This window comes from Triturus cristatus, chromosome 2_2 (genome assembly GCF_964204655.1).
Source record: "Triturus cristatus chromosome 2_2, aTriCri1.1, whole genome shotgun sequence".
Classification (NCBI taxonomy): Eukaryota; Metazoa; Chordata; class Amphibia; order Caudata; family Salamandridae; genus Triturus; species Triturus cristatus.
In genome coordinates this window covers 262,478,835-262,502,438 of record NC_140582.1, presented here as the reverse complement: position 1 = coordinate 262,502,438, position 23,604 = coordinate 262,478,835, and the positions used below count along the sequence as shown (strand labels likewise).

General features: G+C 42.3%; 1 protein-coding gene across 1 annotated transcript in view; it reads left to right on the top strand.

Moving 5' to 3' along the window:
* The first annotated feature begins 20,129 nt into the window (after positions 1-20,129).
* Positions 20,130-23,604, top strand: part of LOC146862121 (protein NipSnap homolog 3A-like) — a 216,502-nt gene continuing 213,027 nt past the window's right edge. Inside the window, exon 1 of the mRNA XM_085641312.1 lies at positions 20,130-20,376. Within this exon, the coding sequence (XP_085497438.1) occupies positions 20,320-20,376 (57 nt within the window). The 5' untranslated portion in view covers positions 20,130-20,319. The remainder of the gene's footprint in view (positions 20,377-23,604) is intronic.

The following is a 23,604-nucleotide window of genomic DNA, read 5'->3' as shown; positions in this document are numbered from 1 at the left end:
TCAATTGATCTATTGGCTGGTTTTCCTTCTACTTCCACATTTGTGGATATTGAGTATGCTTCTGATCCAGTTGAAGTCCTAGTTGACATTCCTGAGAGTAACATACCTGAGACATCTGATGCAGCACATCCCCTGATGTTTCAGCTGGGATCCAGGGGTTATTTTATGGATCGTAATAGATTTTCCACTGGCACATCTTCCTCGTCATCTTCTGTGCAGGAGATCCCTACCCGTATCAGTGTTTTTATCTCCTGATTCAAAAAGACTTACTTGGTCCCGCCCTGGACATATATCTAGATGGTGCTTACGATGATATTCCTCTTCATGTGGATTGGATGTGTAACTGTGTTTTTCTTACTCATTAATGGCCACTATTTACCTGAATGCTCTGCTGTGAACTTTGTTGATTGAGTTCTGGCCCATCACACATCGTCCCACATAATGAAAAGAGACCAAGCCCTTGTCAGTATATCAGCATTCCCTGTTGTTGATGGTATAGTCTGGGATAAAGTTGCATACAATATCCATGGCCTGGCCGAAATTTTGAACATTCCATACGTCTTCCGCATTTTGCTGGGAGATGTGGTTTTGCCTGACATCCATTTAGATGACTGAGATGCTCAGGCCGTTCATTCGTTGTTCTCTGATTTAAAATATTATGCTGCATTTGACACTGAAGACTTGTATTTAAATTTAGCTAATTGCGCAGATTAATTTTGTTATCAACATTATGGCCATCATTTCTTACACAAGACAAAAACACAGAGAGCCTTTTTTATGGTTTAAATCTTTTTTTTAAAAATAAATGCCAAGCATTGTATACTAGCAAGAGGGCAGTGCAAGCAATTGGGCCACGCAGGTCCCCAGTGCAATCGAATGACATATGTGATTACAAGGTGGAACAATCTATAGGAATAAGAACAGAAATACAGCCCCCCACCCTAGCCCAGGAGTAGAAAGAAAGGAGAAAGAAAAAGGAGTAGGATAGTGCTCTCCTTCCTCCCCAACTACCCTCCAACCCGGCCTATCTATATGTGAGTAGCACACTAGCTTGAGGGGTTAACCCCTGAAGTGAAAGTGTTCAGTGGTACCAAGCGCAGTAAGCGCTGGTAACTCAGGCATGTAAATTCCCTAAAGTCCTGTGCCAAGAGAGCCAGCTGCCATAATTCGCTAAATCCCGAGCCTTTGCCAACCATGGTGAGCGAAATCTTTTCCATGCCTAATATATGCCACAGGCAGTGAAGCCACCCGGTGTGTGTTGGAATACATGTAGATTTCCCATGTGTGAGAATGTTTTGTGTGGCGGTGCCCAGCGCAAGCGCGATCTGTTTCCCCCTCCTGGATTTCAGAGGATAGGTGAGCGGGTTTGGAACCCCCAAAAGCACATACTCCAGGAGCCGAGGAAGCTCTGTGTCTAAATACTTGTGGAATTCATCGAGAACTTGAGTCCAGTAGGGTGTCAGATGTTCACACTCCCATAGTAGATGGACAAGTGTATCCACCTTCCCACACCCTCTCCAGCAATCCGGACTATGTGCACTGTCAAAGTGGAGCATTTGCTCGGGGTGTAATACCAGTAATACGCGAGCTTAGTACAGGTTTCAGTGAGACCTTTGTGAGTCGCAGTGTGCCGCGCCCTGTAGCAGATCCCCTCCCATTCCTTACTAGTGAGATCACGACCCAAGTCTCTTTCCCATCGGGCCCAACCTGCATGGAAGGTATGAGTGTAGTAGGACGGAAGCATTCTATACAGGTCCGAAATTAACTTCTAGTCTGAAGAACGCGTGATCAGCCATCTCTCATACTGGGTGAGAATACTATGGGCCTGCGATCTATTATCCGGGTGCGAGGCCCAGTGCCGCAACTGCAAATAGTGCAAGCGCTCAGATTCCGGGAGACCATAATCAGTGCATAGCTGTGCGAAGGGCACAACCCCATCTGCGTCGTACAGAGTACCTAACGTGTGGAAACCAATGGTTCTCCAAAGAGGGAAGGAGGTCTCACCCATCCCTGGTCCAAAGTCAGAATTGTCAAAAAGAGGAGTGAGTGGGGAAGGGAAAGTCATCAGCCCGTGACGTCTGTTCGTCTGATCCCAAACCAACATTGTAGCGCGGGTCACATGAGAGGCGTAAAGGTTGGGGGGACGCTGAGTCTTTCGAAGGAAAGCGATCTTCATCAGAGAGGTGCCCGGTATTGCGCGGTCTTGGAAAAGCCAGTGTTTCTCTGACTCAGCTCGGCTCCACTCCACTAAGTGTCGAAGCTGTGCGGCTTTATAGTAAAAGAGTCCCTTTTTTAATTATACCCAATGGGAGCATTGTCCAACACCGGTAAAGGGAAGTTCAAAGACCCAACAAAGTCAATTTGTGTATTTTTCTGGTTACAATCTGTCTGACCTATAGTACTATTTTTATGAATTGAAGATGCCACCCATAACTAAGTTTATGTTAACACAGACTAAACTGGTTTATTCCATGTCCTTCAGGAAAGTTTTGCCCGAGATGGGTTATGAGCATTGGAAGGACACAATTGATTTAAAGTCCATTTGGGGTACTAAAGATTGGCAAGTGCAGGGCATTGAAGCTTGGTATTGTGCATGTCTGATACCATCTCAAATCTTATTGCTAAATTACACAGTACAACAGACTACTTGTTTCGGTTTAGCCACAGCCTAAAATCTGAATATTCCCTCCATTCCATTATTAGCTCCATATCATACATGGCAAACGTACCTTAACTATACAATTGAAGACTTGGCTGTCTTTTTCAAGAATGGCACACTTAACTCTTCCAATATTGATCCCTTGGGATGGTTAGTTCAAGTGCATGTCATTTACGCTTTTTGAATACTATGAGGGGTTTTACACAAAGTAGACCTGATCCACGTTTTCCACATTTGCATAGTTAACACATATTCAGTGGGTAAATTGTATCAGCAATGGTTGGAACATTCCACACTGTCGTCTTTGAAACAACACACTTCTCATTTGTCAGGTGACATCGATTTGGATGATTTTCTTTTAGGTCCAAAGTCCCCTCGAACAAAACGCTTTATTTATTCCGCATATAATGAATTTTGTAAACTGTTGCAGATGGAAGCTGTGGTGCGTCTCCCGCCAAATTGACCAGGCTAATTTAGAAAAAATAGTTGCAGTGGTAGAAAATAGCATTAATACACTGCCTTCCCGTATATATACTTTAGATAATATTGTATCATCTGCCATTGACATTGTGCAATATGAAGTGCCTGTTTTGTATCATGGTCAAAATCACTTACGTTCTGTATTGCAGATAGCTTGGACGTTGCAAACATCTAAAAATGGAAAAGTGCCATGGGATTATTTGAATGCTTCTGCACTGTGTTTGCCGTTTAATTTAACAGATTAACAGAAATTAATGTCCATGAAAGATGCCACATATACATTGTTGCATATTGAACAATTAGAACAGTTACCGTTTTTGGTAGCCGAGACTGATTCAGCTGTGTGGTTAATACATGGGGTTATTTTACTGCCTATCTCACTTTTTCAGTTCACAGCATGCATAAAACATCATCCTGTTGAGAGATATGAGCCCCTCTGCAATAATTATATTCATGAATTATGGTCATTACCTTTCACCTTTAGATGTCAGCGTAAAGAGAGAGAAGTTTTTCTTATAGGGGAGGACTGTGATTCCACAGTTGAACATTCCCTAGTCTGTAAACAAGATAAGCTTCACGGAGCCTGCAATGTTACGGCTCTTAATCTGGCTTGTTTTTGAAGAGGTACTCCTGTCCCGCTATTATTCCCAAATTAACGTTGCTTTCTAACAGAAGTTATCTTATTTTGAATAAGCACGATTGCTGCAGCTTGAGAGCTGGCATCCCGTATATTGTAACAGTTTCTCAACGAGTTACATGTTGCAGCAACGTCATGTTTCCACCCCACATGGGATTGTAGATACTTCACTTTGGCCTTCCATTCCGACTTTGAAAAAAGATTTCAATAAACTAAGCAGACTCAAAGCGCTATTGTTTCAACAAGAAGTCCCTCTCACAACAGCTCGAGACCTTCGAATTGCAGTTGGCAAGAACCGCAAGTGAGATACACTCGCTGCTAAACACGAATCTCCCACTTCATTTTGGGGAATTAATACACCAAATTTTTAATGCGTCTGATACGGAGGGCCTTGCTCACTTTTTTAAACTTGTGGGATCTGGCCTTGTTTCTTTCTTTCAGACTATTTTTGGAGAAATTCCGGCCTTTATTCATTCTATTTTTTCCAGCGCCTTCGGAAGGTTTCTCCTGGTGCTCCTGTTGGTTTGCAGTGTGCTGGTTCTCCTATTCTTGCTTCGCAATAGAAGCTCGATCTGTGGAGCAGCCAGACCCGGTCCAGCTGCAGATGTTCTGTGATCGTATGTGGCAGCTCTTTGGTTCTATGCAAGTTGAGTCTTTTGCCATTGACTACTGGCTGACCTTCAGTCATGCCTACTTCACCTGAGTGCAACCTGTGTTTCACTGCCTCCGGTATACTTTTCAATGAGCCATCTGCCTTCTGTGTAGACTGAAGAGGGAGCTTTGGACTGCGAGCACGTTGGAGCGGCTCTTCCTTTCATCTACTCCTCGCGGAACCCGCTTCGCGGGTCCCGCTTCGCATCTGGTTCTTTAATTAGCGCTGCTGGAAGTGCGCTGTGACTGTGAACTGTTACTCCTGATTGAGCCTCTGTGGCGGTGGTGTGTGCAGGGCTGCGAGCGTGGTCAAGCGAGGACTTCAAGTCCCAGGAGCGCCTGACCCTCGGCATCACCAGCAGCTGACCCGCTCTCCCTGCTGGCTCCTCCCCCGCCTCAGCGCGGCTAAAATCAGCGCGTCAGTTTCTCTGTTGGTTTCCTTACCTTCTGTGTAGACTGAAGAGGGAGCTTTGGACTGCGAGCACGCTGGAGCGGCTCTTCCTTTCATCTACTCCTCGCGGAACCCGCTTCGCGGGTCCCGCTTCGCATCTGGTTCTTTAATTAGCGCTGCTGGAAGTGCGCTGTGACTGTGAACTGTTACTCCTGATTGAGCCTCTGTGGCGGTGGTGTGTGCAGGGCTGCGAGCGTGGTCAAGCGAGGACTTCAAGTCCCAGGAGCGCCTGACCCTCGGCATCACCAGCAGCTGACCCGCTCTCCCTGCTGGCTCCTCCCCCGCCTCAGCGCGGCTAAAATCAGCGCGTCAGTTTCTCTGTTGGTTTCCTTACCTTCTGTGTAGACTGAAGAGGGAGCTTTGGACTGCGAGCACGCTGGAGCGGCTCTTCCTTTCATCTACTCCTCGCGGAACCCGCTTCGCGGGTCCCGCTTCGCATCTGGTTCTTTAATTAGCGCTGCTGGAAGTGCGCTGTGACTGTGAACTGTTACTCCTGATTGAGCCTCTGTGGCGGTGGTGTGTGCAGGGCTGCGAGCGTGGTCAAGCGAGGACTTCAAGTCCCAGGAGCGCCTGACCCTCGGCATCACCAGCAGCTGACCCGCTCTCCCTGCTGGCTCCTCCCCCGCCTCAGCGCGGCTATAAACCTCCCTTGTGACACCGCAACGCGGGAGCGTGCGGGAGCGCGCCGGGAGAAGCCCGGGACAAGGGCGGGACCGTCTGAGGCCGTCAGAGGCTGAAGAAGGCTGGGCTGGGCCCCCTCCCTTGGTTCTCCGGTATTAAATTCGTGTGACACTGTTTTATAGATTTTATTGTATTGTAGGTTTATTAGTTTTATTTTATTCTACAATTGTTATTAATTGATTTTTACTTCCCGTCAAATACAGTCTCATGACGGCTAAAAAACTGCGCTCTGGGCGAGTGCTTGTAGGGAGATCTGGGTCTAAAACCAAATCTAACCCCCTTCGGAACAAAATTGCAACTTCTATGCAATTGAAAGGTCAATGTCAGCTTTTCAATTTTTGGGACAAAGGGAAAGATAAATCTATTGGTCTGCAGTCCCCGATTGAAATCCCTGGGTCTAACGATTTGGTGCCTGTTAATGGGGTCATCGATGTTTCCTCTAGTTTGAGCTTGGTCGCTAGTCAATCTTTGCCTATTTTAGTTAGCCCCAAAGTACTAAGGGACTTGCCTTCGGCGTTAAATAATGTATCTCTGAAACAGAATACTCCCCCTGAACCTTCGGGTAATATGTCCTTAAAATCGGATAAAATTGTCCCCTCCCAAGTTGCAACAATGAATGTTCCTAAAGTATCAGTGAATACTGATCTTTTGTCTACCGCGTTAGTTAAATCCCCTGTAGTAGGGAACGATTTTACACTGCCTGACATTGATTTAACAGCACATAGGGCGCGGGTGGAAACGTTACATGGGAACCCTAATGGTGTGCCTTTAGAGGAAGCAATAACTATTTCGAATACCGGTCCTCTAAGAAGCACACCTTCTAATAAACTTGATTTTTCCCTTTCTCAATTGAATTTTACATCATGTTCAGGTCCAGTGTTGAACAATTTAACTGAGGGGTCTCCAAACATTAATGGGAGGCTAATTTCTAATTCTTTGTCCTCTCTGGAATCAATTCTTTCTTCGATTTTGAGTTTACTCGAAAAATTTGTGGGAGGTTCGGATTGTATTTTTGACACTGTAACGCAAATTTTGCAAGTACTTCTGCTAAGTAAAAATGAGTTAGCGTTAGATCTTCCCATTCCATCGGTCTCTCTGTTGATGCCCCCAAAAATAAGCGCTCCTTCCGCTTCGGCAGTTTTGGTTTCAGCTCAATCTCCTCCTTTGACAGAAGGTCAAAGGGAAAAGAAACATGCAGTTCTTCCAGCTGTCCCCAATCCTGCCAAAGTGGTTTCGGCTGGCGCTAATTGTATAGCCCCAATGACTGACAAGATAGAGGTAATAGCAACATCTCCTCTCATTCCTAAATCTGAAACTCCATCTCTTTTTCCGATATTCTCCTTGCCACCAATTAAAGAAGAGGAGATCTCTAAAGTAAATACGGGATTGATGGGAAAAGTGAGTCTCCTGAAACACAAAAAGATTAGAATGAAGAAGAGGAGATCCATTCGAAGATTCGCTAAAAAAAGACAGAGGAAACTTCTTTTTGATAAGAATGCTGAATTAAGTGCAGAAGATTCCCCGCAGGTGGAGCAGTCTCCTACCCCTCATGTTGAAGTTAGAGTTGTCTCGCCTAAAGAAGTCGCCCTTGCCTCTGGTCTAGGTTCTATAAGCTCAACCAATCCTCTCTTCCCTAAGGTTTCCCAGCCCTCCGCTAATCCTTTCTCAGTTTATTGTAATGTTAGTTCTAAGGTTAATACTTCTAAGGTTAATACTTCATCGGTCATCCCGTCCTCTTCTTCCTTAAACCCCTCAGCAAGAACCTTTCAGGTCCCATCTTCAACGTCAATTATTCTCCCAAAAGAAAAAATAAGTGTGGATACTTTATATCTCGATTTTTCTCCCTTATTTGAACCAGATTTAATTTTAAATAGATCTGCCCTATTGATCTGTTTTAAAGAGATCGAAGGTTTGAAATTAATTCAAACGTCCGATTTAGATATTGTATCTCTCCTTAACTCCTTCGTGGGGAAACCAATAAGATCAACAAGGGTGAAATTCTATTCGAAAGTTGTATTAAATCTTGTTCTTCAGTGGGCAGAGGAATTCCAAGTTAGAGGGATAGATGTTATGCCACACTTTGGGGAAAAGTGTACTCAAGGGTTTCGTGCCAATTCCTCACTATCACTTCCCTCTAATACGGGTGTGCTGTTGTCGGATTGGTCTAACCTCAGATCAGAGGACCTAAAAATTTGTGTGGCTAGGAATGAAAGGCTAGTCTCATACAAAAACGCTCCCCTTAGGCAGACAGGGAAGGATGACCAATCTAAATGGAGTTGGTTACCTGGAGTTCTAGCGAGTAAATCCGCTCCCTGTTCTAAACAGCCTTCCAATTTTTAACAGAGAGCTGAAATTTATCTCATGGAACACTGCAGGATTCAAGGATTATAAGGAGAAATTGGGTTTCTTGCATTCTCAAAAGGCAGACATAATCTGTTTGCAAGAAACCTGGGTCGAAGGAAGATTAGCTTTGGAAAAAGACTATTTTGTTTTGGAATATAGCGCAACCAGCACTAGAAGAGGCCATGCTAAGGGAGGGTTAGCATGCTTGTTATCTAATAGATTGCAATGGAACTATTCACACTATCTAGATCCAGGGAAACTGTTTCAAGCAATAACCCTAAAAGAGGTTTTTGAGGATTGCCCTAATAGATTGTTGATTGTGGTTAATATTTATATTCCCCCCAATTGTAGTTTTAATGCTGGTTTAAAAACTTTGTTCACCTTTTTAACTAAAGTGTTGGATCTCTCCCCAACTCCGCATGTGTTAATGTTTGGGGACTTAAATTGTAATATATCTAACTGTGGGTCGGAGTTGTTTAGAAATATTCAATTGGAAGAGTCTTTGAATATACCACCTGCCCAGTTTCCCTCTAAAATCAAAACTAACAAAAGAGGTAAACTTATTTTGGATGGATTACTTAAAGTTGGATGCTTAATAGTAAACGGGAGGCTTCCTTCTGACACCCCGGCAGCTTATACTCATAAATCTAATAAGGGAAAATCTATTATTGATTTTATCATGGTAGACTATGCCGGTTTTCACCTACTAAAGGATATGAAGGTCATTGAGTCTATTCTTAGTGACCATAATGCATTGATGCTTTCTGTCTCCGTTAATCTTCAGAAAGTGGATCCGTGGAGTCTGGATACAGATTTTGTGAATTTTGATTCCAGTTCTGGGAAATGTTTTTGGAACACTTGTACTGTTGAAAATGTGGTGCCTCTTTTGTATTTTGCTATTGAGAATTTACCCCACTGGGAAGGGAGAGAGTTGTTGAGTTTTATTAATTTTTTAGATTCTGTAACTGCTAGTGCAAAAAAGAAACCAGGTGTGAAACAATTCTTCGCAGTCCCTCATCCTCTACGTGCTATAAATAGAGAAATAAACAAAGTGGTAAGGGGACAATTTTTATCCTTTACCCAAGAAGCTAAGTCTAAATTGTTTATCTTAAAGAGAAGAAGAGTTAGACTTAAGGCCCGTTTAAAACGTTTTAAGGAAGATGCCCTCTGGATTCAACTGAGGGAAGCTTCGTATAATGGCCAACCCAAGACTTTCTGGTCCTTAATTGGCAAAGGTTGTGGTACCAGAGCCAGTCCTACGCCTATTGCCATTGAGGAACAGGTGTGGGCTCATTATATCGAGAAGTTGTACAGTAACAATAATTCTCAAGTTTTTAATGCTGAATCGGAAAATGTCTCACATATACTTGACTGTCCAACGGAAAGGGAAATTGAGTATGCAATTAAGAATATGCGTTCCTCTGGTGCGATGGGTCCTGATAAAATCCCTATTTCAGTATTAAAACACCAGAGTGAACTTTGGAGTAAAATACTCTTTCCAGTGTTTAAATTTTGTTTTTCTAGTGGAAAAGTCCCCCCCTCCTGGAAAGGAAGTATTATTGTCCCTTTATATAAGAAAGGGCCAAGAGATCTACCGCAAAATTACCGTCAAATCGCCTTGCTTGATGCCATTGGTAAGGTTTTCGCAAAATGTGTGCTTATCCTAATGAATCAATGGGTATCTGAACATGAAATTCTTCCCATGGAGCAAACAGGTTTCAGACAAAATCATGGAACTTTAGATAACCTGACTGCATTGCAAGTTATTACTGAAAAATATGTGAAAATCCGTGGTGGTCAGGTATATGGCGCCTTTATTGACTTCTCCACCGCTTTTGATAAAGTAGATAGAATTTTGCTGTGGAGAAAGTTATTTAACTTAGGTATGCCCCCATCCCTGATCAAGTTAATTCGTGCCCTTTACTCTGACACCTGGTGCAGAGTTCTACTTGGAGGTGAACGTGGTGTATCTAAATTAATTCCCACTTCCAACGGGTTGAAGCAAGGTTGCCTTTTGGCTCCATTGTTATTTTCTTTATATACAGTTAATTTACCCGTCACACTTTCTGCTTGCGCCGGTATTGCCCCTTCCTTGGGTGGTGTTCCAATTGCATGCCTTATGTATGCAGACGACATCTTGATTTTGGATCTCACCCCAAGGGGCCTGAACAATCGGCTGCAAGCACTCTTTGAATTTGCGGAAAGTCATTTCTTATCAATAAATACGGCAAAAAGCAAGGTGATTTGCTTTTCCGGTAGAAAGAAGCCTAAATGCCTTAATTATCCATGGGTTGTGGGGGGGAAAAAACTGGAATGTGTGAAATTTTACACCTTCCTAGGTAAAATTGTCACTTCTAATTTAAGTGACAAATTACACATTGATAATAACTCCCGGAAGGCTATTTCTCAGGGAAAGAGTTTAATTTCCCTGTATAAAGCCACAGGTAGAAGGCATTTTTCTATTCTTTTAGATGTTTTCAGAGCGAAAGTTCCGGCCTCCCTGTTGTACGGAATTGAGTTAATTGATGTAAAAAAGTGGAATTTTTTAAACTCTGCGGAAGGGAAAATTTTACGCAGTTTAATGTCTGTAGGTACAGCAAATTCGACTGCTTCCTTGAGACAGGAATTGGGTTTACGTAGCAGTTGGGTTCAAGGTCTGGCAAGTATAATACGTTGGGTAGTAGCTTTATCTAAAGGTGAACCTAATACCCTAAGAGATCTTATAAAAAATGAATTATTAGGATCTTTTAATGATTTCTCCCTGATTGTAAAAAACTTCAGATTTGCCGTGCTGCAATTAAAATTGGATGAGGGGACTTTATTTTTATTATCCTCTCATCAATTAAAAACTGTTCTGAAATCAGCCTCTTGGGAATTGGGGTTTCGTCAGGATAGAGACTTCTGTTTAGCGAAAAAAGGTGGTTCACCTGTTATTGATTCTTATACCCTGCGAAAAGCTCAATTGTATATGTCTTGGAACATCTCTCATGGCGTAAGACGCCTTGTGTACTTAGTAAGACATAATTTGCTTCCCCTGAAAGCTCTACATGCCAGCTGGTATGGTCATTCGGCATGCTGTGATCTTTGTCAATTGTATGATCAGGACTTAGATCATGTCATGTTTGTTTGTCCTGCACTGATGTCTTGCAGGCGTAGATGGTTGAGACCAATTTGCTTACAACTCAACATATTATCTGCCTCTTCATTTAAGGCAGCCTTGATTAATCCACCTAATGAAATGTTTGTTTTTAAACTGTACAACTTTTTAAAATGTTTTTTGGACCTGTATTAAGCTTGAGTAATTGTGATGGATTATTATATTATGTATTTTTTGGTTTTGTATGTATATGTTGTTTTATGTGGACCTCATAAAGAGTTCCTTATCATAATAAAATAAACTTGAAACTTGAATGAGCCATGGATGTCTGCCTGTCCAATAAGGGGAAAGGATGTAGCCTTGCGGCTAGAGTTCCTGACTTTGGAGCTGGGGACCCGGGTTTGAGCCTCGGTGCCGGCTCAGCATCCTCTGATTCTGGGTAAATCACTTAATCTCCCCACACCTACCAAATAATGAATGTGTCCTTGTGCAACATAACTGGTGCTCATGTGAAGCACTCCAATACCTGAGGATCGAGTTTGTGCTATATAAATCTGTAAAAAATAAAATAAATACCACACACGCTGCCCTGGATTACGATCTGTTAATGGGTCCGTTAAAGGCCCATGACCAGGTATGTGCCAGGAGTAGGTGTTTGGTGTGCGATCTGCTTGGACCAACGGCAGACTTGAGTACCTGTGCTCTTGTGCAGCGCCTCACAGACCAAAGTTTCATCAAGGTTGCCCTGAGATGCTCCTAACAGCCTCTGGGTATGAGGAGCATGTGCGCTCGTTCAACCTAGTGAACTAGATGGCATACTTTTTTACGGTGGAAGGAACAGACAACATGTTGGAGTTCATGGCATTCTGTTTTTCTCGCAACATTCATGACTTTGAAGACTAACTGTGAATGTATGGTATTTTTGGATCGCCCAAGTCTATTTTTTTATATAAATTATAACGTTGCAATACAAACAATTTTTGGCCTTCACAATTATACCAATTGGTTCTTGACTACAACGATTTGCCTTAGCTTACCTATGAGTTTTGTTTTCGCATAGGGCTAAAGCCCTGGCCAAGGGGAGGGGGCCACGTGGCCCATAGGGACGTTATCGTTTTTCGCTAACTTAGCATGAGCGCGTTGCAGCTTGCCTGCTGCTTTGCACGTTACTACACGTCTTTATTTTTTGCAATATTTTCAACGACTGCCTTCACATGAGAACTCATCGCTGTGTTCGCTTTCTGCATGTTCCTGGGATTTTGAGTAAAGATTATGTGCAATGTCGAACAACAATGCCCCTTGTTATTTTGTTCTGGCCAGTCCTTAGTCCTTAGACATAACATACTGATGCAGCTGTTGTTTGGACAGCGTACTTGTGTTTTTTAGTGAGGTACACGAATGGGTGAGACACAATTGGAAAGGGACCATTCCAGGAAGAAGAGCACCTATGATGGAGATCAACCATCTATAGGCTAGGGTATGGGGTCTACTGACAAAGCCCAGAGATCTTCTATTATATAATAATACTTCTTCTTAGCAAGGGAAGGGAGGTTAGGCACTATAGCCCTTTCTCCATTGTCTTTTTATGATGACAAAACCCCAGAGAGCTTCTATTATATAATAATACTTCTTCTTAGCAAGGGAAGGGAGGTTAGGCACTATAGTCCTTTATCCGTTGTCTGTTTATGATGATATCTCCCTTCATGATTTATAGACTGACTGCTATGCTGACAATATTTGTACTATGCATTTTCCTGCTTGTTGTGGCAAGTATACTGCATGTTAGGTCACGTTAGTTAAAATAAATATTTTAAACTGTTTCGTGTCTCCGTCAGATCGTATTGTGGACAAGTACAAGAGAGTGAGCGAAAGGGTGTGTCTTGTTACCGCAATTCCTCTGGGAGTGTTGTGTTCTGGGGTGCCTAATCATGTGTTTCTCTGTGAGTGAGAAGGAGAACAAGTGAGGTACTATAGTAAGTGGGTCCTGGGTTTGTGGGTACTAAGGTGGTAGGAAGACTCCATCCCTATACACCAAAGTCCCATATTCCTGCACATAGTTCTGTGTTTGTGAAAAATCCCTGCAACAACTTCAGTCTACATGTATTGTACAATTATAAAATTGCAAATATGTTCAAATGTATAGTTGGCAGAACAATACACAACCCCTCTTAAAAAGGGGTTACAAGGATTATCACAGTTCTAACGTGTGAGTTTGTAATCAGAGGTGACCCTTGCCTACTACAGTAATATGTGAGGTGTCATGTAAAAAAATACAGCTCTACAGTCTGTAACATAGTGTACTTGCACTTCAAATTAAAGGCCTATTGGCTTTAACAAATGTTTTTCCCAATAAATTAGCCAAGCCTACTCTCCTTGTCATTTAAAAAAGATCAGAACTATGGCTTTGGACATAACTTTTCTCAGTGATCCACTCAGGCTGATAGCCTATGTCACTGGCCTGTCACCACAACCAACTTAGTCCTGCTATATTGAGCATATGCTTTCCCTCAAAGCCACCTTTAATCATAGTCGTAAAATTGCAACTGCATACACAATCCACTGTTACATGCCTGTTTGCTTTAACATATGCTTTTCTCAATAAATATGTCAGGGCTACTGCTTTACTGAAACTTGTCATAATAAACTGATTAGGCATACAGCTTTGATCATTGGCTTGACACCATAACCAATTTAGTCCCGCTGTATTGAGCATTCCCATCAATAAACAAGCATTGGCATAGGTCTCGCCGGTGGGAAAAACATATCTTTTTTTGTCAAAGCGCCCATGCCGCTGTTGTGAAGATCGGAAGCAGGATTGGTATTCAGAAAGGATTTATTAACAATAAATATGAAATACAGGAACAAGCGAGTGCCAGGGAACACGACTACACTCTGCAGCCTAGATCATCTCCTCTCCACACTATCGAACTCTCGAACCACAAACATCCAGAGATGACAGACATGCATTCTATTATAGATCTTACGCACGAACTAAAGGAACCACAATACCCAGATATACACTACACATCCCCCTTCCTTAATAACACAAAAGAAGGAACCAGGATACAAAATAAAAACACAAACAAATATCAAATAAAAAGAGAGAAAAAAGAAACACAAGAAACCTTCAAATAATTCTACAATACCTCATATTACATAATCTTTTAACCACACTTAAGGAACCCTACTCCTTTTTGAACAATTTACACTCTGAGTATCAGAAATAGAAAAGTCTTGAACTGCTTCAGGACTAACAGAAGAATCTTGAACTACTCCAGGAACGACGGAAGACCCTTCCCCTCCTGTTGTAACAGAAGCAAATTTGTTTTGAAGACCCTCTCCATTGGAAAGTGCAGCATTGGGATCTCCATCTATAGGGTTGAATTCCTCACCCAAATAATCATCTGAAAATAACTGGGACTGTACACCACTGTTTTGAAATAAATCCTCCACCCAATCATTTGTTGAAGGAACAACAACTTGTTGATCACCTTGCACATCAAGGTTACTAATATCCAACGCCACATTCTTAAGATTCCACACTCTCCCATCAGTCAATCTCACAGAATTGCATAGAACCTCAACAACTTGCTTTGATGCTTCAAATGTACTCTCCCCCTTTGATACTTTGATAGGTCTTCTTTTTCGAACCCAGTCTCCCACCTTTACAGATGTAGATTTCACACCATGACGAATATCGTAAAATATTTTACTCTTCGTGTGATTGGATTCTAACTCATTTTTAACTTGTACTGGGGACCATTGTTGCACCTCCCCTTGAAAAGACCAAAAAGGATTAAACTTACATCTTGGAATTCTACCCCTCATCATAAGAAAAGGAGACACTCTTGTAGATGTTTGAACAGTGATCCTATAGGCCCAAACAGCCTTATGTACCTGTAACTTCCAATCTAATTGTTTATTCATGGCAGCTTGAATTATTCCTTTTACCACTCTATTAAATCGCTCCACAGTGCCATTTCCACTAGGATTATATAACAAAGTGGTTTTGTGTCTTATACCACACCTTTCAAAATAATCTTTTGCCAATTTTGATGTAAACTGCACACCATTATCACTAAGTAAACAATTTGGAAGTCCTTCTGTAATAAAAATGTTATCCAAAAACTCCAAAACCACCTGGGTGTCCACCTTATCCACAATTTTGACAATTGGCCACTTAGAAAAAAGATCAATTAAGAGCAATCCATATTCTTTTGAATCACCAACAGGTCCAAAAATGTCAATAGCTACTGTCTCCCAGGGAAGGTTAGGAATTAAGCCTTCAGACATTGGAGGTCTTAGGGTCTTGAAGGATTTATCAGCTGAGGAACATACTGGACAGGATCTGACAAACCTCTCAATTTCATTATCAATACCAGGCCACCAAAAATTTTTTTTAACCACTAATTTAGTTCTGATAATTCCAGAATGCCCTTCGTGACACAATTCTAAAATTCTCATTCGCAATGATTTAGGGGGAATAATACGGTCGCCTCTCATCAATATATCCTTATCACTTGATAATTCCGTACGCACCTCCCAGAAAGGTCTCAAATCCACTTTAATTCTATCTTTCCTAGGCCATCCTTTACACATAAAATCAGCCACTGAACTTAAGTCACTATCTTTGTGCAACTCCTCTAACCATTCTTCTTTAGCAATAGCTGGAGCACCTGAGTCATGAACAAGAGCAATACTGTAACTACTCCAGGGATCATCAACACCTTCCTCCAAAGGGACCGGTAATCTGGACAAACAATCCGCAACCACATTATCTCCGCCGGGTACATAACAAATCTTATAAATGAATTCTTTCATGCGCATAGAAATTCTTGCTAACCTGGCCGAAGCTCCCACACTACCTTCAGTGGTTAAAATACGCACTAAGGGTCGATGGTCCGTGCGAATGATTACAGGTTTTCCCCAGAGAAATGCACGAAAATGTTCTAGACCCCATGCACAGGCTAAAGCCTCTCTTTCTATAATTGGGTACTTGCTTTCTGCAGGAGATAAGGCTCTAGACGCAAATAAGATAATACTTTCTTTGCCTCCATCACTCTCTTTTGTGAGAGAACAGCCCCAAGCCCTTTATCGCTTGCATCCGTAGTAAGTAAACAATCAAAACACGGGTCAAAACTGCTTAAAGCACTAACATGCTGTAAGTCACCTTTGATTAGTAAAACCTCCTTCTCACAATCCGGTGACCACTCAAACTTAACATGTTTCTTTAAGAGAGAACGAATTTTGAAAACTTTTGCTGCAAAGTTAGGTATATATTTCGCACAATATTCTGCCATACCCAAAAATGATTTGACCTCTTCTTTAGATTTAGGAGCAGGTGTCATAACAATAGTGTTAATCAGCGAAGGTTTTGGTTTTACACCCTCATCGCTTATAACATGCCCTAGATACGAAACACTTCTTTCTGCAAATTTGCACTTGGACAACTCAACAGATAACCCCGCTTCTTGTAAGGTATGTAAAACTTTGTGCAAGGTGGTATCATGTTCATCCCTATTTCTAGTGGCAATGAGAATATCATCCTGAAAAAAGGAAACCCCTTCTAAATTACCTAAAAGCTTATGCATTAATCGTTGAAAAACGGCCGCTGCTGATGCAAGCCCAAAAGGCATGCGTCTAAACTGGTAGCAACCAAAAGGAGTGATAAAAGCAGTCAACTTTCTTGATTGCGGTTCCAGTACGACCTGATGGTAAGCTTTTGAAAGATCTATAGTGGAAAACCATGTTGCCCCTTTTAATGAGGATACCATCTCATTGATTCTTGGAAGTGGAAATTTCTCAACCACAATATTATTATTTAGATGGGGCAAATTAATGCAGAGACGGATTTTTCCATTCGATTTCCTTGCGACGACGACTGGAGAAATCCACTCTGAAGTGTCAATTTCTTCAATGACTCCCTTGGATAATAATTCTTGGAGTTCCTTATTAACCTCATCCCTTACTAACATAGGGATTGGTCTTACTCTATGTACTTTGGGTTCTGCACTATCTTTAAGCACAATACGGTGCTCCAATCCTTTGAGCGCCCCCAACTGCTCATTGAAGACCGTAGGATAATTTTTACAAAGGACATCGCCCATTTTACTAGTTTCATCCATTACCAACACTTTTTCTTGGCTATTGGGGTCTAAAATAATGTGTAAGCTTTTTTGATCATGCCAGCCTAAAACTGACGGTCCAAGCTTAGCGACATATAGCTTGCCCCTAGCTGACCTTCCTTTAAAAAGAAACGTAAGCCATCTGTAACCCAGCATGTCTATTTTCTCCCCTGTAAAACTTACCAGGTTAACATCAGAAACATTCAGATAATTCCCAATTTAATCCATAAAATTCTTCCTCCACACATCTTCACACACAATAGTATATGGTGACCCCGAATCAGCGTATACTTTCGTAACTACTCCACCTAAGGATACTTCACAGATTGGTTTGTTCCTTAAATAACTTTCGTCAATGTTCAAAACAAAATTCCCTTGTAAATTTTTAACACAAATTTCTTCCCCTTCTACAACACCCTCTGTATTATGTTCATCCTCATGCACATACTTAATATTACTACGCCTACGACACATTTTACTAAAATGTCCCAATAGGCCACATATCCCACATTTCTTCTTTAAAGCAGGGCAATTCTTGCTAAAGGCTAAATGTTCACTGCTGTCACAACGATAACACTTCCTTGCCTCCAACTTCCTATCGCTGGTAAAAGATTTTTGTGACTGGTTAGACCACCATCCTGTAGCTTGTTGACTTTGGTTCTTAGAATAGGCCTGTAACTTAAAAACACCAGAGGAGTCTTTCATTGGGTCTTTATCAGACTCCTTGAAAACTGTGGCACATCTGCCCGACATTTCTGACTTTCTCATGATGGCTAAAACGTCTTCCAAAGGTGCATCTCCATTCACCCATAATCGATCTTGAATAGGTGAGTTGTTGTTGTGTACAATTAATTGGTCTCTAATTAAGTCGTCGTGGAGATCTCCGAATTTGCAATCAATGGCTAATTATTTTAGATCAACAAGCCATTCATCTACTAATTCTTCTTTATTTTGTTTCCTCTGAAAGAATTTATGCCTTGTTACGCCAATGCACACTTTTGGCGCAAAATATCTGTCCATATCTTTAAGTGCACATTCAAAAACGTCTAATTCAGCCACAGTTACTTTTGTCATGCGAGAATACGTTTTTATTCCCATAGGTCCTAATGAATGAAGAAGAATTATTTTCTTTTGTTCAGGCTTCATTTTACCAGCCTCATCAATTGCACACACGTAGTTTATAAAATATCCCTTCCACTCAAGCCATTTCATATCAGGCTGTGGGCCATTAACCCAAAATGGATGAGGTGAGCTGATGCTAAAACTTTGTTGTGCCATTGTACCTTCAGTTGAGCACTCACTTCCAGTTGAACACTCACTTTGATCTCCTTGATCCATGCAATTTTTTTTATTGCCCAGGCTGTTACATTAATGTTCTGCTCCCCATTCACTATGCAAAATTATTGTTAGCAAAATGAAAAAAAGAAGAAAAGGCACAAAACTAAAAAAATATATTAATATACACGTGCCCCGACAGTCTCACCTGTTCCTGTTTATGTCCGTTAAATACAGTTCTTCATTGAGCTTACGAGTTGGACCTTTTACTCGCAGAGCTAAAGCTCACCGTGCAAGTGTCAACACGTACCGTAGACTAGCACAGCCCCACTCAAAATGGCCGCCACGCAAGGTCATAAAGCGTGAACTAGCGTTCCAACGTCATACGTCGGTGTTGCCAGCGCGCATCACTGCATTGAAGATCGTTGGACTGCACTGGAACTTTATCACCGCCTGAATGATGCATCCAATGACGGTTAACAACCGTTGTTCAGTCAGACTCTAGTAAGGTAATCCTACCTTATAAATCCTTCTTGCCTCTTTCCCTTATAATTCTTTTTATTTTTCCAATGGTATGCGATGGATCCGCACGCCGATGCGTGTATCGTAAAATGTCTCTAGAGCTTGACTCACAAGAACACGATCTTCACATCGTTCCGTAATACTCCTTCGAATCCCGATCGTCGCCAGTTTGTTGTGAAGATCGGAAGCAGGATTGGTATTCAGAAAGGATTTATTAACAATAAATATGAAATACAGGAACAAGCGAGTGCCAGGGAACACGACTACACTCTGCAGCCCAGATCATCTCCTCTCCACACTCTCGAACCACAAACATCCAGAGATGACATACATGCATTCTATTATAAATCTTACGCACGAACTATAAGGAACCACAATACCCAGATATACACTACAGCCGCGCTTTCACTTTAATAGCGGCCACTTACCTTTCTTTAGATGCGGTTTGTCTAAAGAAAGGGTTCCGGCCTCCATTATTGTGAAAGGACTGCATGAGCGCTAGTAAACAAACAAATAAATAAGCGCGGACTAAATACTTAAAGCTGGCAATGGTCCTGCTGCTAAAATAAAGAAAGAAAGAAACGTGGCTGCTATAGTTAAAGTGGGCTGCCATTATTGAATCAAATAAAAACGGACACATGCTGCAACGTAGTGGGTGGAATAGGGGCAAATCACTAAACAAAATAGTGCTCACAGCCAAGATAAAGCAGACAGTGTAACAACACAAGTAAAAAGTCCAGTCCATATGGGAGTTAACAAATACAGACAAGGCAGTACCAAGGAGGGATTAATAACGAATGGAAGCCAGCGTGTAGGAAGGACAATGACACAAGCCAATTAAAAATATGGGTGGAGAGTGGGCGAGGCTTCAATTCCATACTCCAATACAGCATGTCCCCCAGCAGCAGCGCAGCAAAAACACGTGGAAGTACTTTTGAAATAAATGTATCTGTTAATAACATAAGGTGCAGCTCTCTAGCCAGACCTAAAAAAAACCCAATGAATATGCTGATTGCCGTGGCTTTTGAGTATGTTTCGCTTTTTGTTTAGAGTGTAACCAATATTCCTAATAGGATGTATTTTAAGCATATTTACACTGTAACTATTAGCACAGTAAAATCGCGTCAGTAGTCTCACCATAATAATGAGGGATTGTGACAACAGTTTCTGTTGTGTTTGTATTTAGGCAGAATAAAACTGTGCTCTCTCGGCTTCCGTACACTGCAAGACGGCAGAAGGCAAAGGGCGCCGTGGGGTGGGGGTAGCGAATAATCTTAGGGGGAGGTGGCTGTACTGCCCCCAAAGGGCAGGCTAAGCTTTTCTCCGGCGTGTAATTTCGGCAGTGGCAAGTGCTGTTCCCAGAATCCGAGGCAATCTCGTTCTCCAGCCAACGGTACAATGATGGCCTCCCGGAACCTGCTGAGGGGAATGGCAGCGGTAACGGCGCGAGCAGAGGTAACTAACTGATTTCGAAGCCTCGAGACTGCGCGAGCGCGAATCGAAAGCAACTGTCGGCTTTGGCACGAGCGTCTAAGTGGCGTATACTGCTGGAAACCCCGGTGCTTGCTCCCTGACTACCTACAGTAGCTCCACCTCACAACGGTGTTTATTACAGCCTGAAACTACTTTACTGGAAGTCGCATTATCAGGCAGACGTTGAGAAGGTGGATTGCAGCCTGAAACTACATTACTGGAAGCAGTAGCAGGCAGGCGTTGGGGAGGTGTTTACTCTGTGCGCTTCTGCACGTTCGCAATGCCAGCCTGTCAGGCGGCAGACAGTAGCAGCGGTGGAAGGGTGGAGTATTAATGGTGGCCCGCTTGCACTGAATGTGACATTTTAATGCAAATTGTTTACTTAAGTTTTCCAATCATGAGCCAAATTTCACAAGGGGTACGATGTTCGTGTCTGGCAGTTAATCTAGCCACACACACTTCTGGTTCTGTTTTATTCACTTTGCTTATGTTTTATATAGCGCCAACCTGGCCCATGGGCATTGGAGCACTTTACGACAGAACCAGACGATGTTACTGTTTTTTTTAGGTACTGAATCGCAGGTTGTTTACCTGAGGAACGTCCTCGAACATGGTTCCTCGTGTTTAATTTCGTTAATTTAGCCACTGGACACCACCCAATCCTCTCCTTTTTGTATATGATCTGCTTGATTCTCCACGTGCTTTGAGTAGACTGATCCGAACCTGCATTATTTTTGTTTGAGCTTTGGACATTGTGCTCTGTTAATGAATGACCTTGCCATATACGTCAATGTACGCTGACCTCTTAGCGTTTCCACCCCTAGCCCTTCTAGTATGTGGCAAAGTTTAACACACAGTACCTTTTGTGACAAACACAGTTGCATCTCTTAAATAAAACAGACCACACGTCGTTTGGGGGAAAAACTGTCACAGGTTTATTCGCATTATCTTATGCGGTACACAGTTAGAGTTAACTTACTGGTGATTAACTGTGTGCAGCGCTGTTTAGGTCTAACTGCTGACACCCATCCTGAAACAATCTCTAGCCACCGGGTATCACAGTGCTGTCTTATTCGCTATTCGGTTCTGGGTATTCCTCATTGGGTCTGCAGCCCAAAACATTTTACTGGTTGCTGCACCTGTGCCGCCATGGAGCAAGGTAAGGCCAACTCCCAGCTGTCAGGATACCAACTGTACCTTGCAGGATGAAGGGGTTACTGTCTCGTTCATCTCATGGCCCCCTTATGGCCTGAGGGGTATCATATTTATCTGCCCCATCCGATGGGGGCATTATTTGCTTTTTGCATTAGGATCACCCAGTAACTCTGCTTGTGACACTATACAGTGATTGCAGGTTTTCTTGGCACTTTTTTGCAGGATGGGTGGATGACAAATTTCTCCGCTGCTGGCACCTGGAAAAGGGGAAGATCAAGGTGGCAAGCCCACCTTCCACCCCTCCTCCCCCTGGACCCAAAATGCAGGTTACCCGCTTGCAAAAGGTCGTTTTGTGATAGATAATTTTGATGTTTCCAGATTATGTTTTGGGCTGTTTACTGTTGTGGGCACTAGGCCTACCCACACAAGTGAAGTACCATTTTTAGGTCTCGCCTGACCCAGCGCATGCGCTGGTCTGGCGAGACTTATTGAGAGGGCTCCAAAAAGTGCTACCAGGCCAGCCTAGAGCTACAGTGCATGTGCGCGGGCGCGTGCGCCGCGTTTTACCGCGATTACTTTCACTTTCGGCCACACGGCCGCTTTGATGTTTGATCGCGATCACTTTCGCGGCCGCACGGCCGCTTTGCATAGCCAATAGGTCTAGCTTTTGGGACCTTATAAGTATTTAGTTATATAACTGTTGCATGGCTAAACACTTATAAGGTCCCAAAGGCGAGACCTATTGGCGATGCCAATGCTTGTTATCAGCAGTTTTGGGGAAATGTTGGGTGGAAGGAAGTTTTTAGCTCCCTGCTGATTCCAGGTTTTTCCATTACAGAAATGTGAGCAAAATGGTTTTTTTTTTTTTTTTTTCTCAGTCAGTTTGAGGTCTGCAAGGGATTCGGGGCAAAAGAATACTCAAGACCGTGCACCCTGGATACAACTAGATGTCTAGTTTTATTTTTTAAAGTACAGGTTTGTTAGGTTTCCCTAGCTGCCGACTGAGCTAGGGCTCAAACCCATAGCTAGGCCCATTGCAAAACAAGGGTCAGTTTTCAGTGGAAAAATGTGATATGTTCATGTTGTGTTTTGGGCCATTTCCTGTTGCAGGCACTAAGCCTACACTGAGGCACCATTTTTATCAAGAAACTTGGGGGAATGCTGGATGAAAGGAAATCTGTGGCTCCTCGCAGATTCCAGAACTTTCCATTACAGAAATGTGAGACAAATGTGTTTTTTTAGACAGATTTTGATGTTTGCAAAGGATTCTGGATAATGGAATCAGGTGAGAGCCATACAAGTCACACCATCCTGGATTCCCCTGGGTGTCTAGTTAAAAAAAAAAATGTACAGGCTTGCTTGGTTTCTTTAGGTATGTAGAAAATGGAGAGAGACCCCTTGTAAATACCTTGGGAAATAAGGTACTTTGCACAAGTAGATTAATTTCTCCCTTGGGGACAATATATAGCATGGTGATCAACTGTCACTCCCCCGCTACACTAATGTGACGTGTAAAGGCTTTTTTTTTTTTTTAAACAGTAATACATTTTTCTATGACATCCAAATATACTAAAACATTTTCCAAAACAAAAATATCAAGAATAATACAATTCATAAAATCAACCTAAACAAATACAGTAATTACAATTCATAAAAATTATCCACACATATGACAATTCATGTTATGAACCAGCATAACCCTGAGACAGAAACAGATTTTAGACAATACACTTTGTCATATACATTGGCATATCCTAAGGGAGTTACTTCAAAACGCAGCTTGGATACAATACTCAATCTTTGTATCAACAAGTCTGAGTTGGCCCTGGGATTATGCTCATAATGTGGTGAGAGAAAGGAGGCACAGAAGTGTTCATGACCCAGAGGATCGAGATAACGCTGACAGTCAATATAAACGTCGGCATTTAGAAAAACGGAGAATAAGGTCCGTATAGAGTGCAGTTGCTAATACAGAGGAATAGCGTTAAAAGGATATCTGTCGAGAGGCCGTGCATCCAAACAGAGACCTCAAGAGCAAAAACACAACAGAAGTTA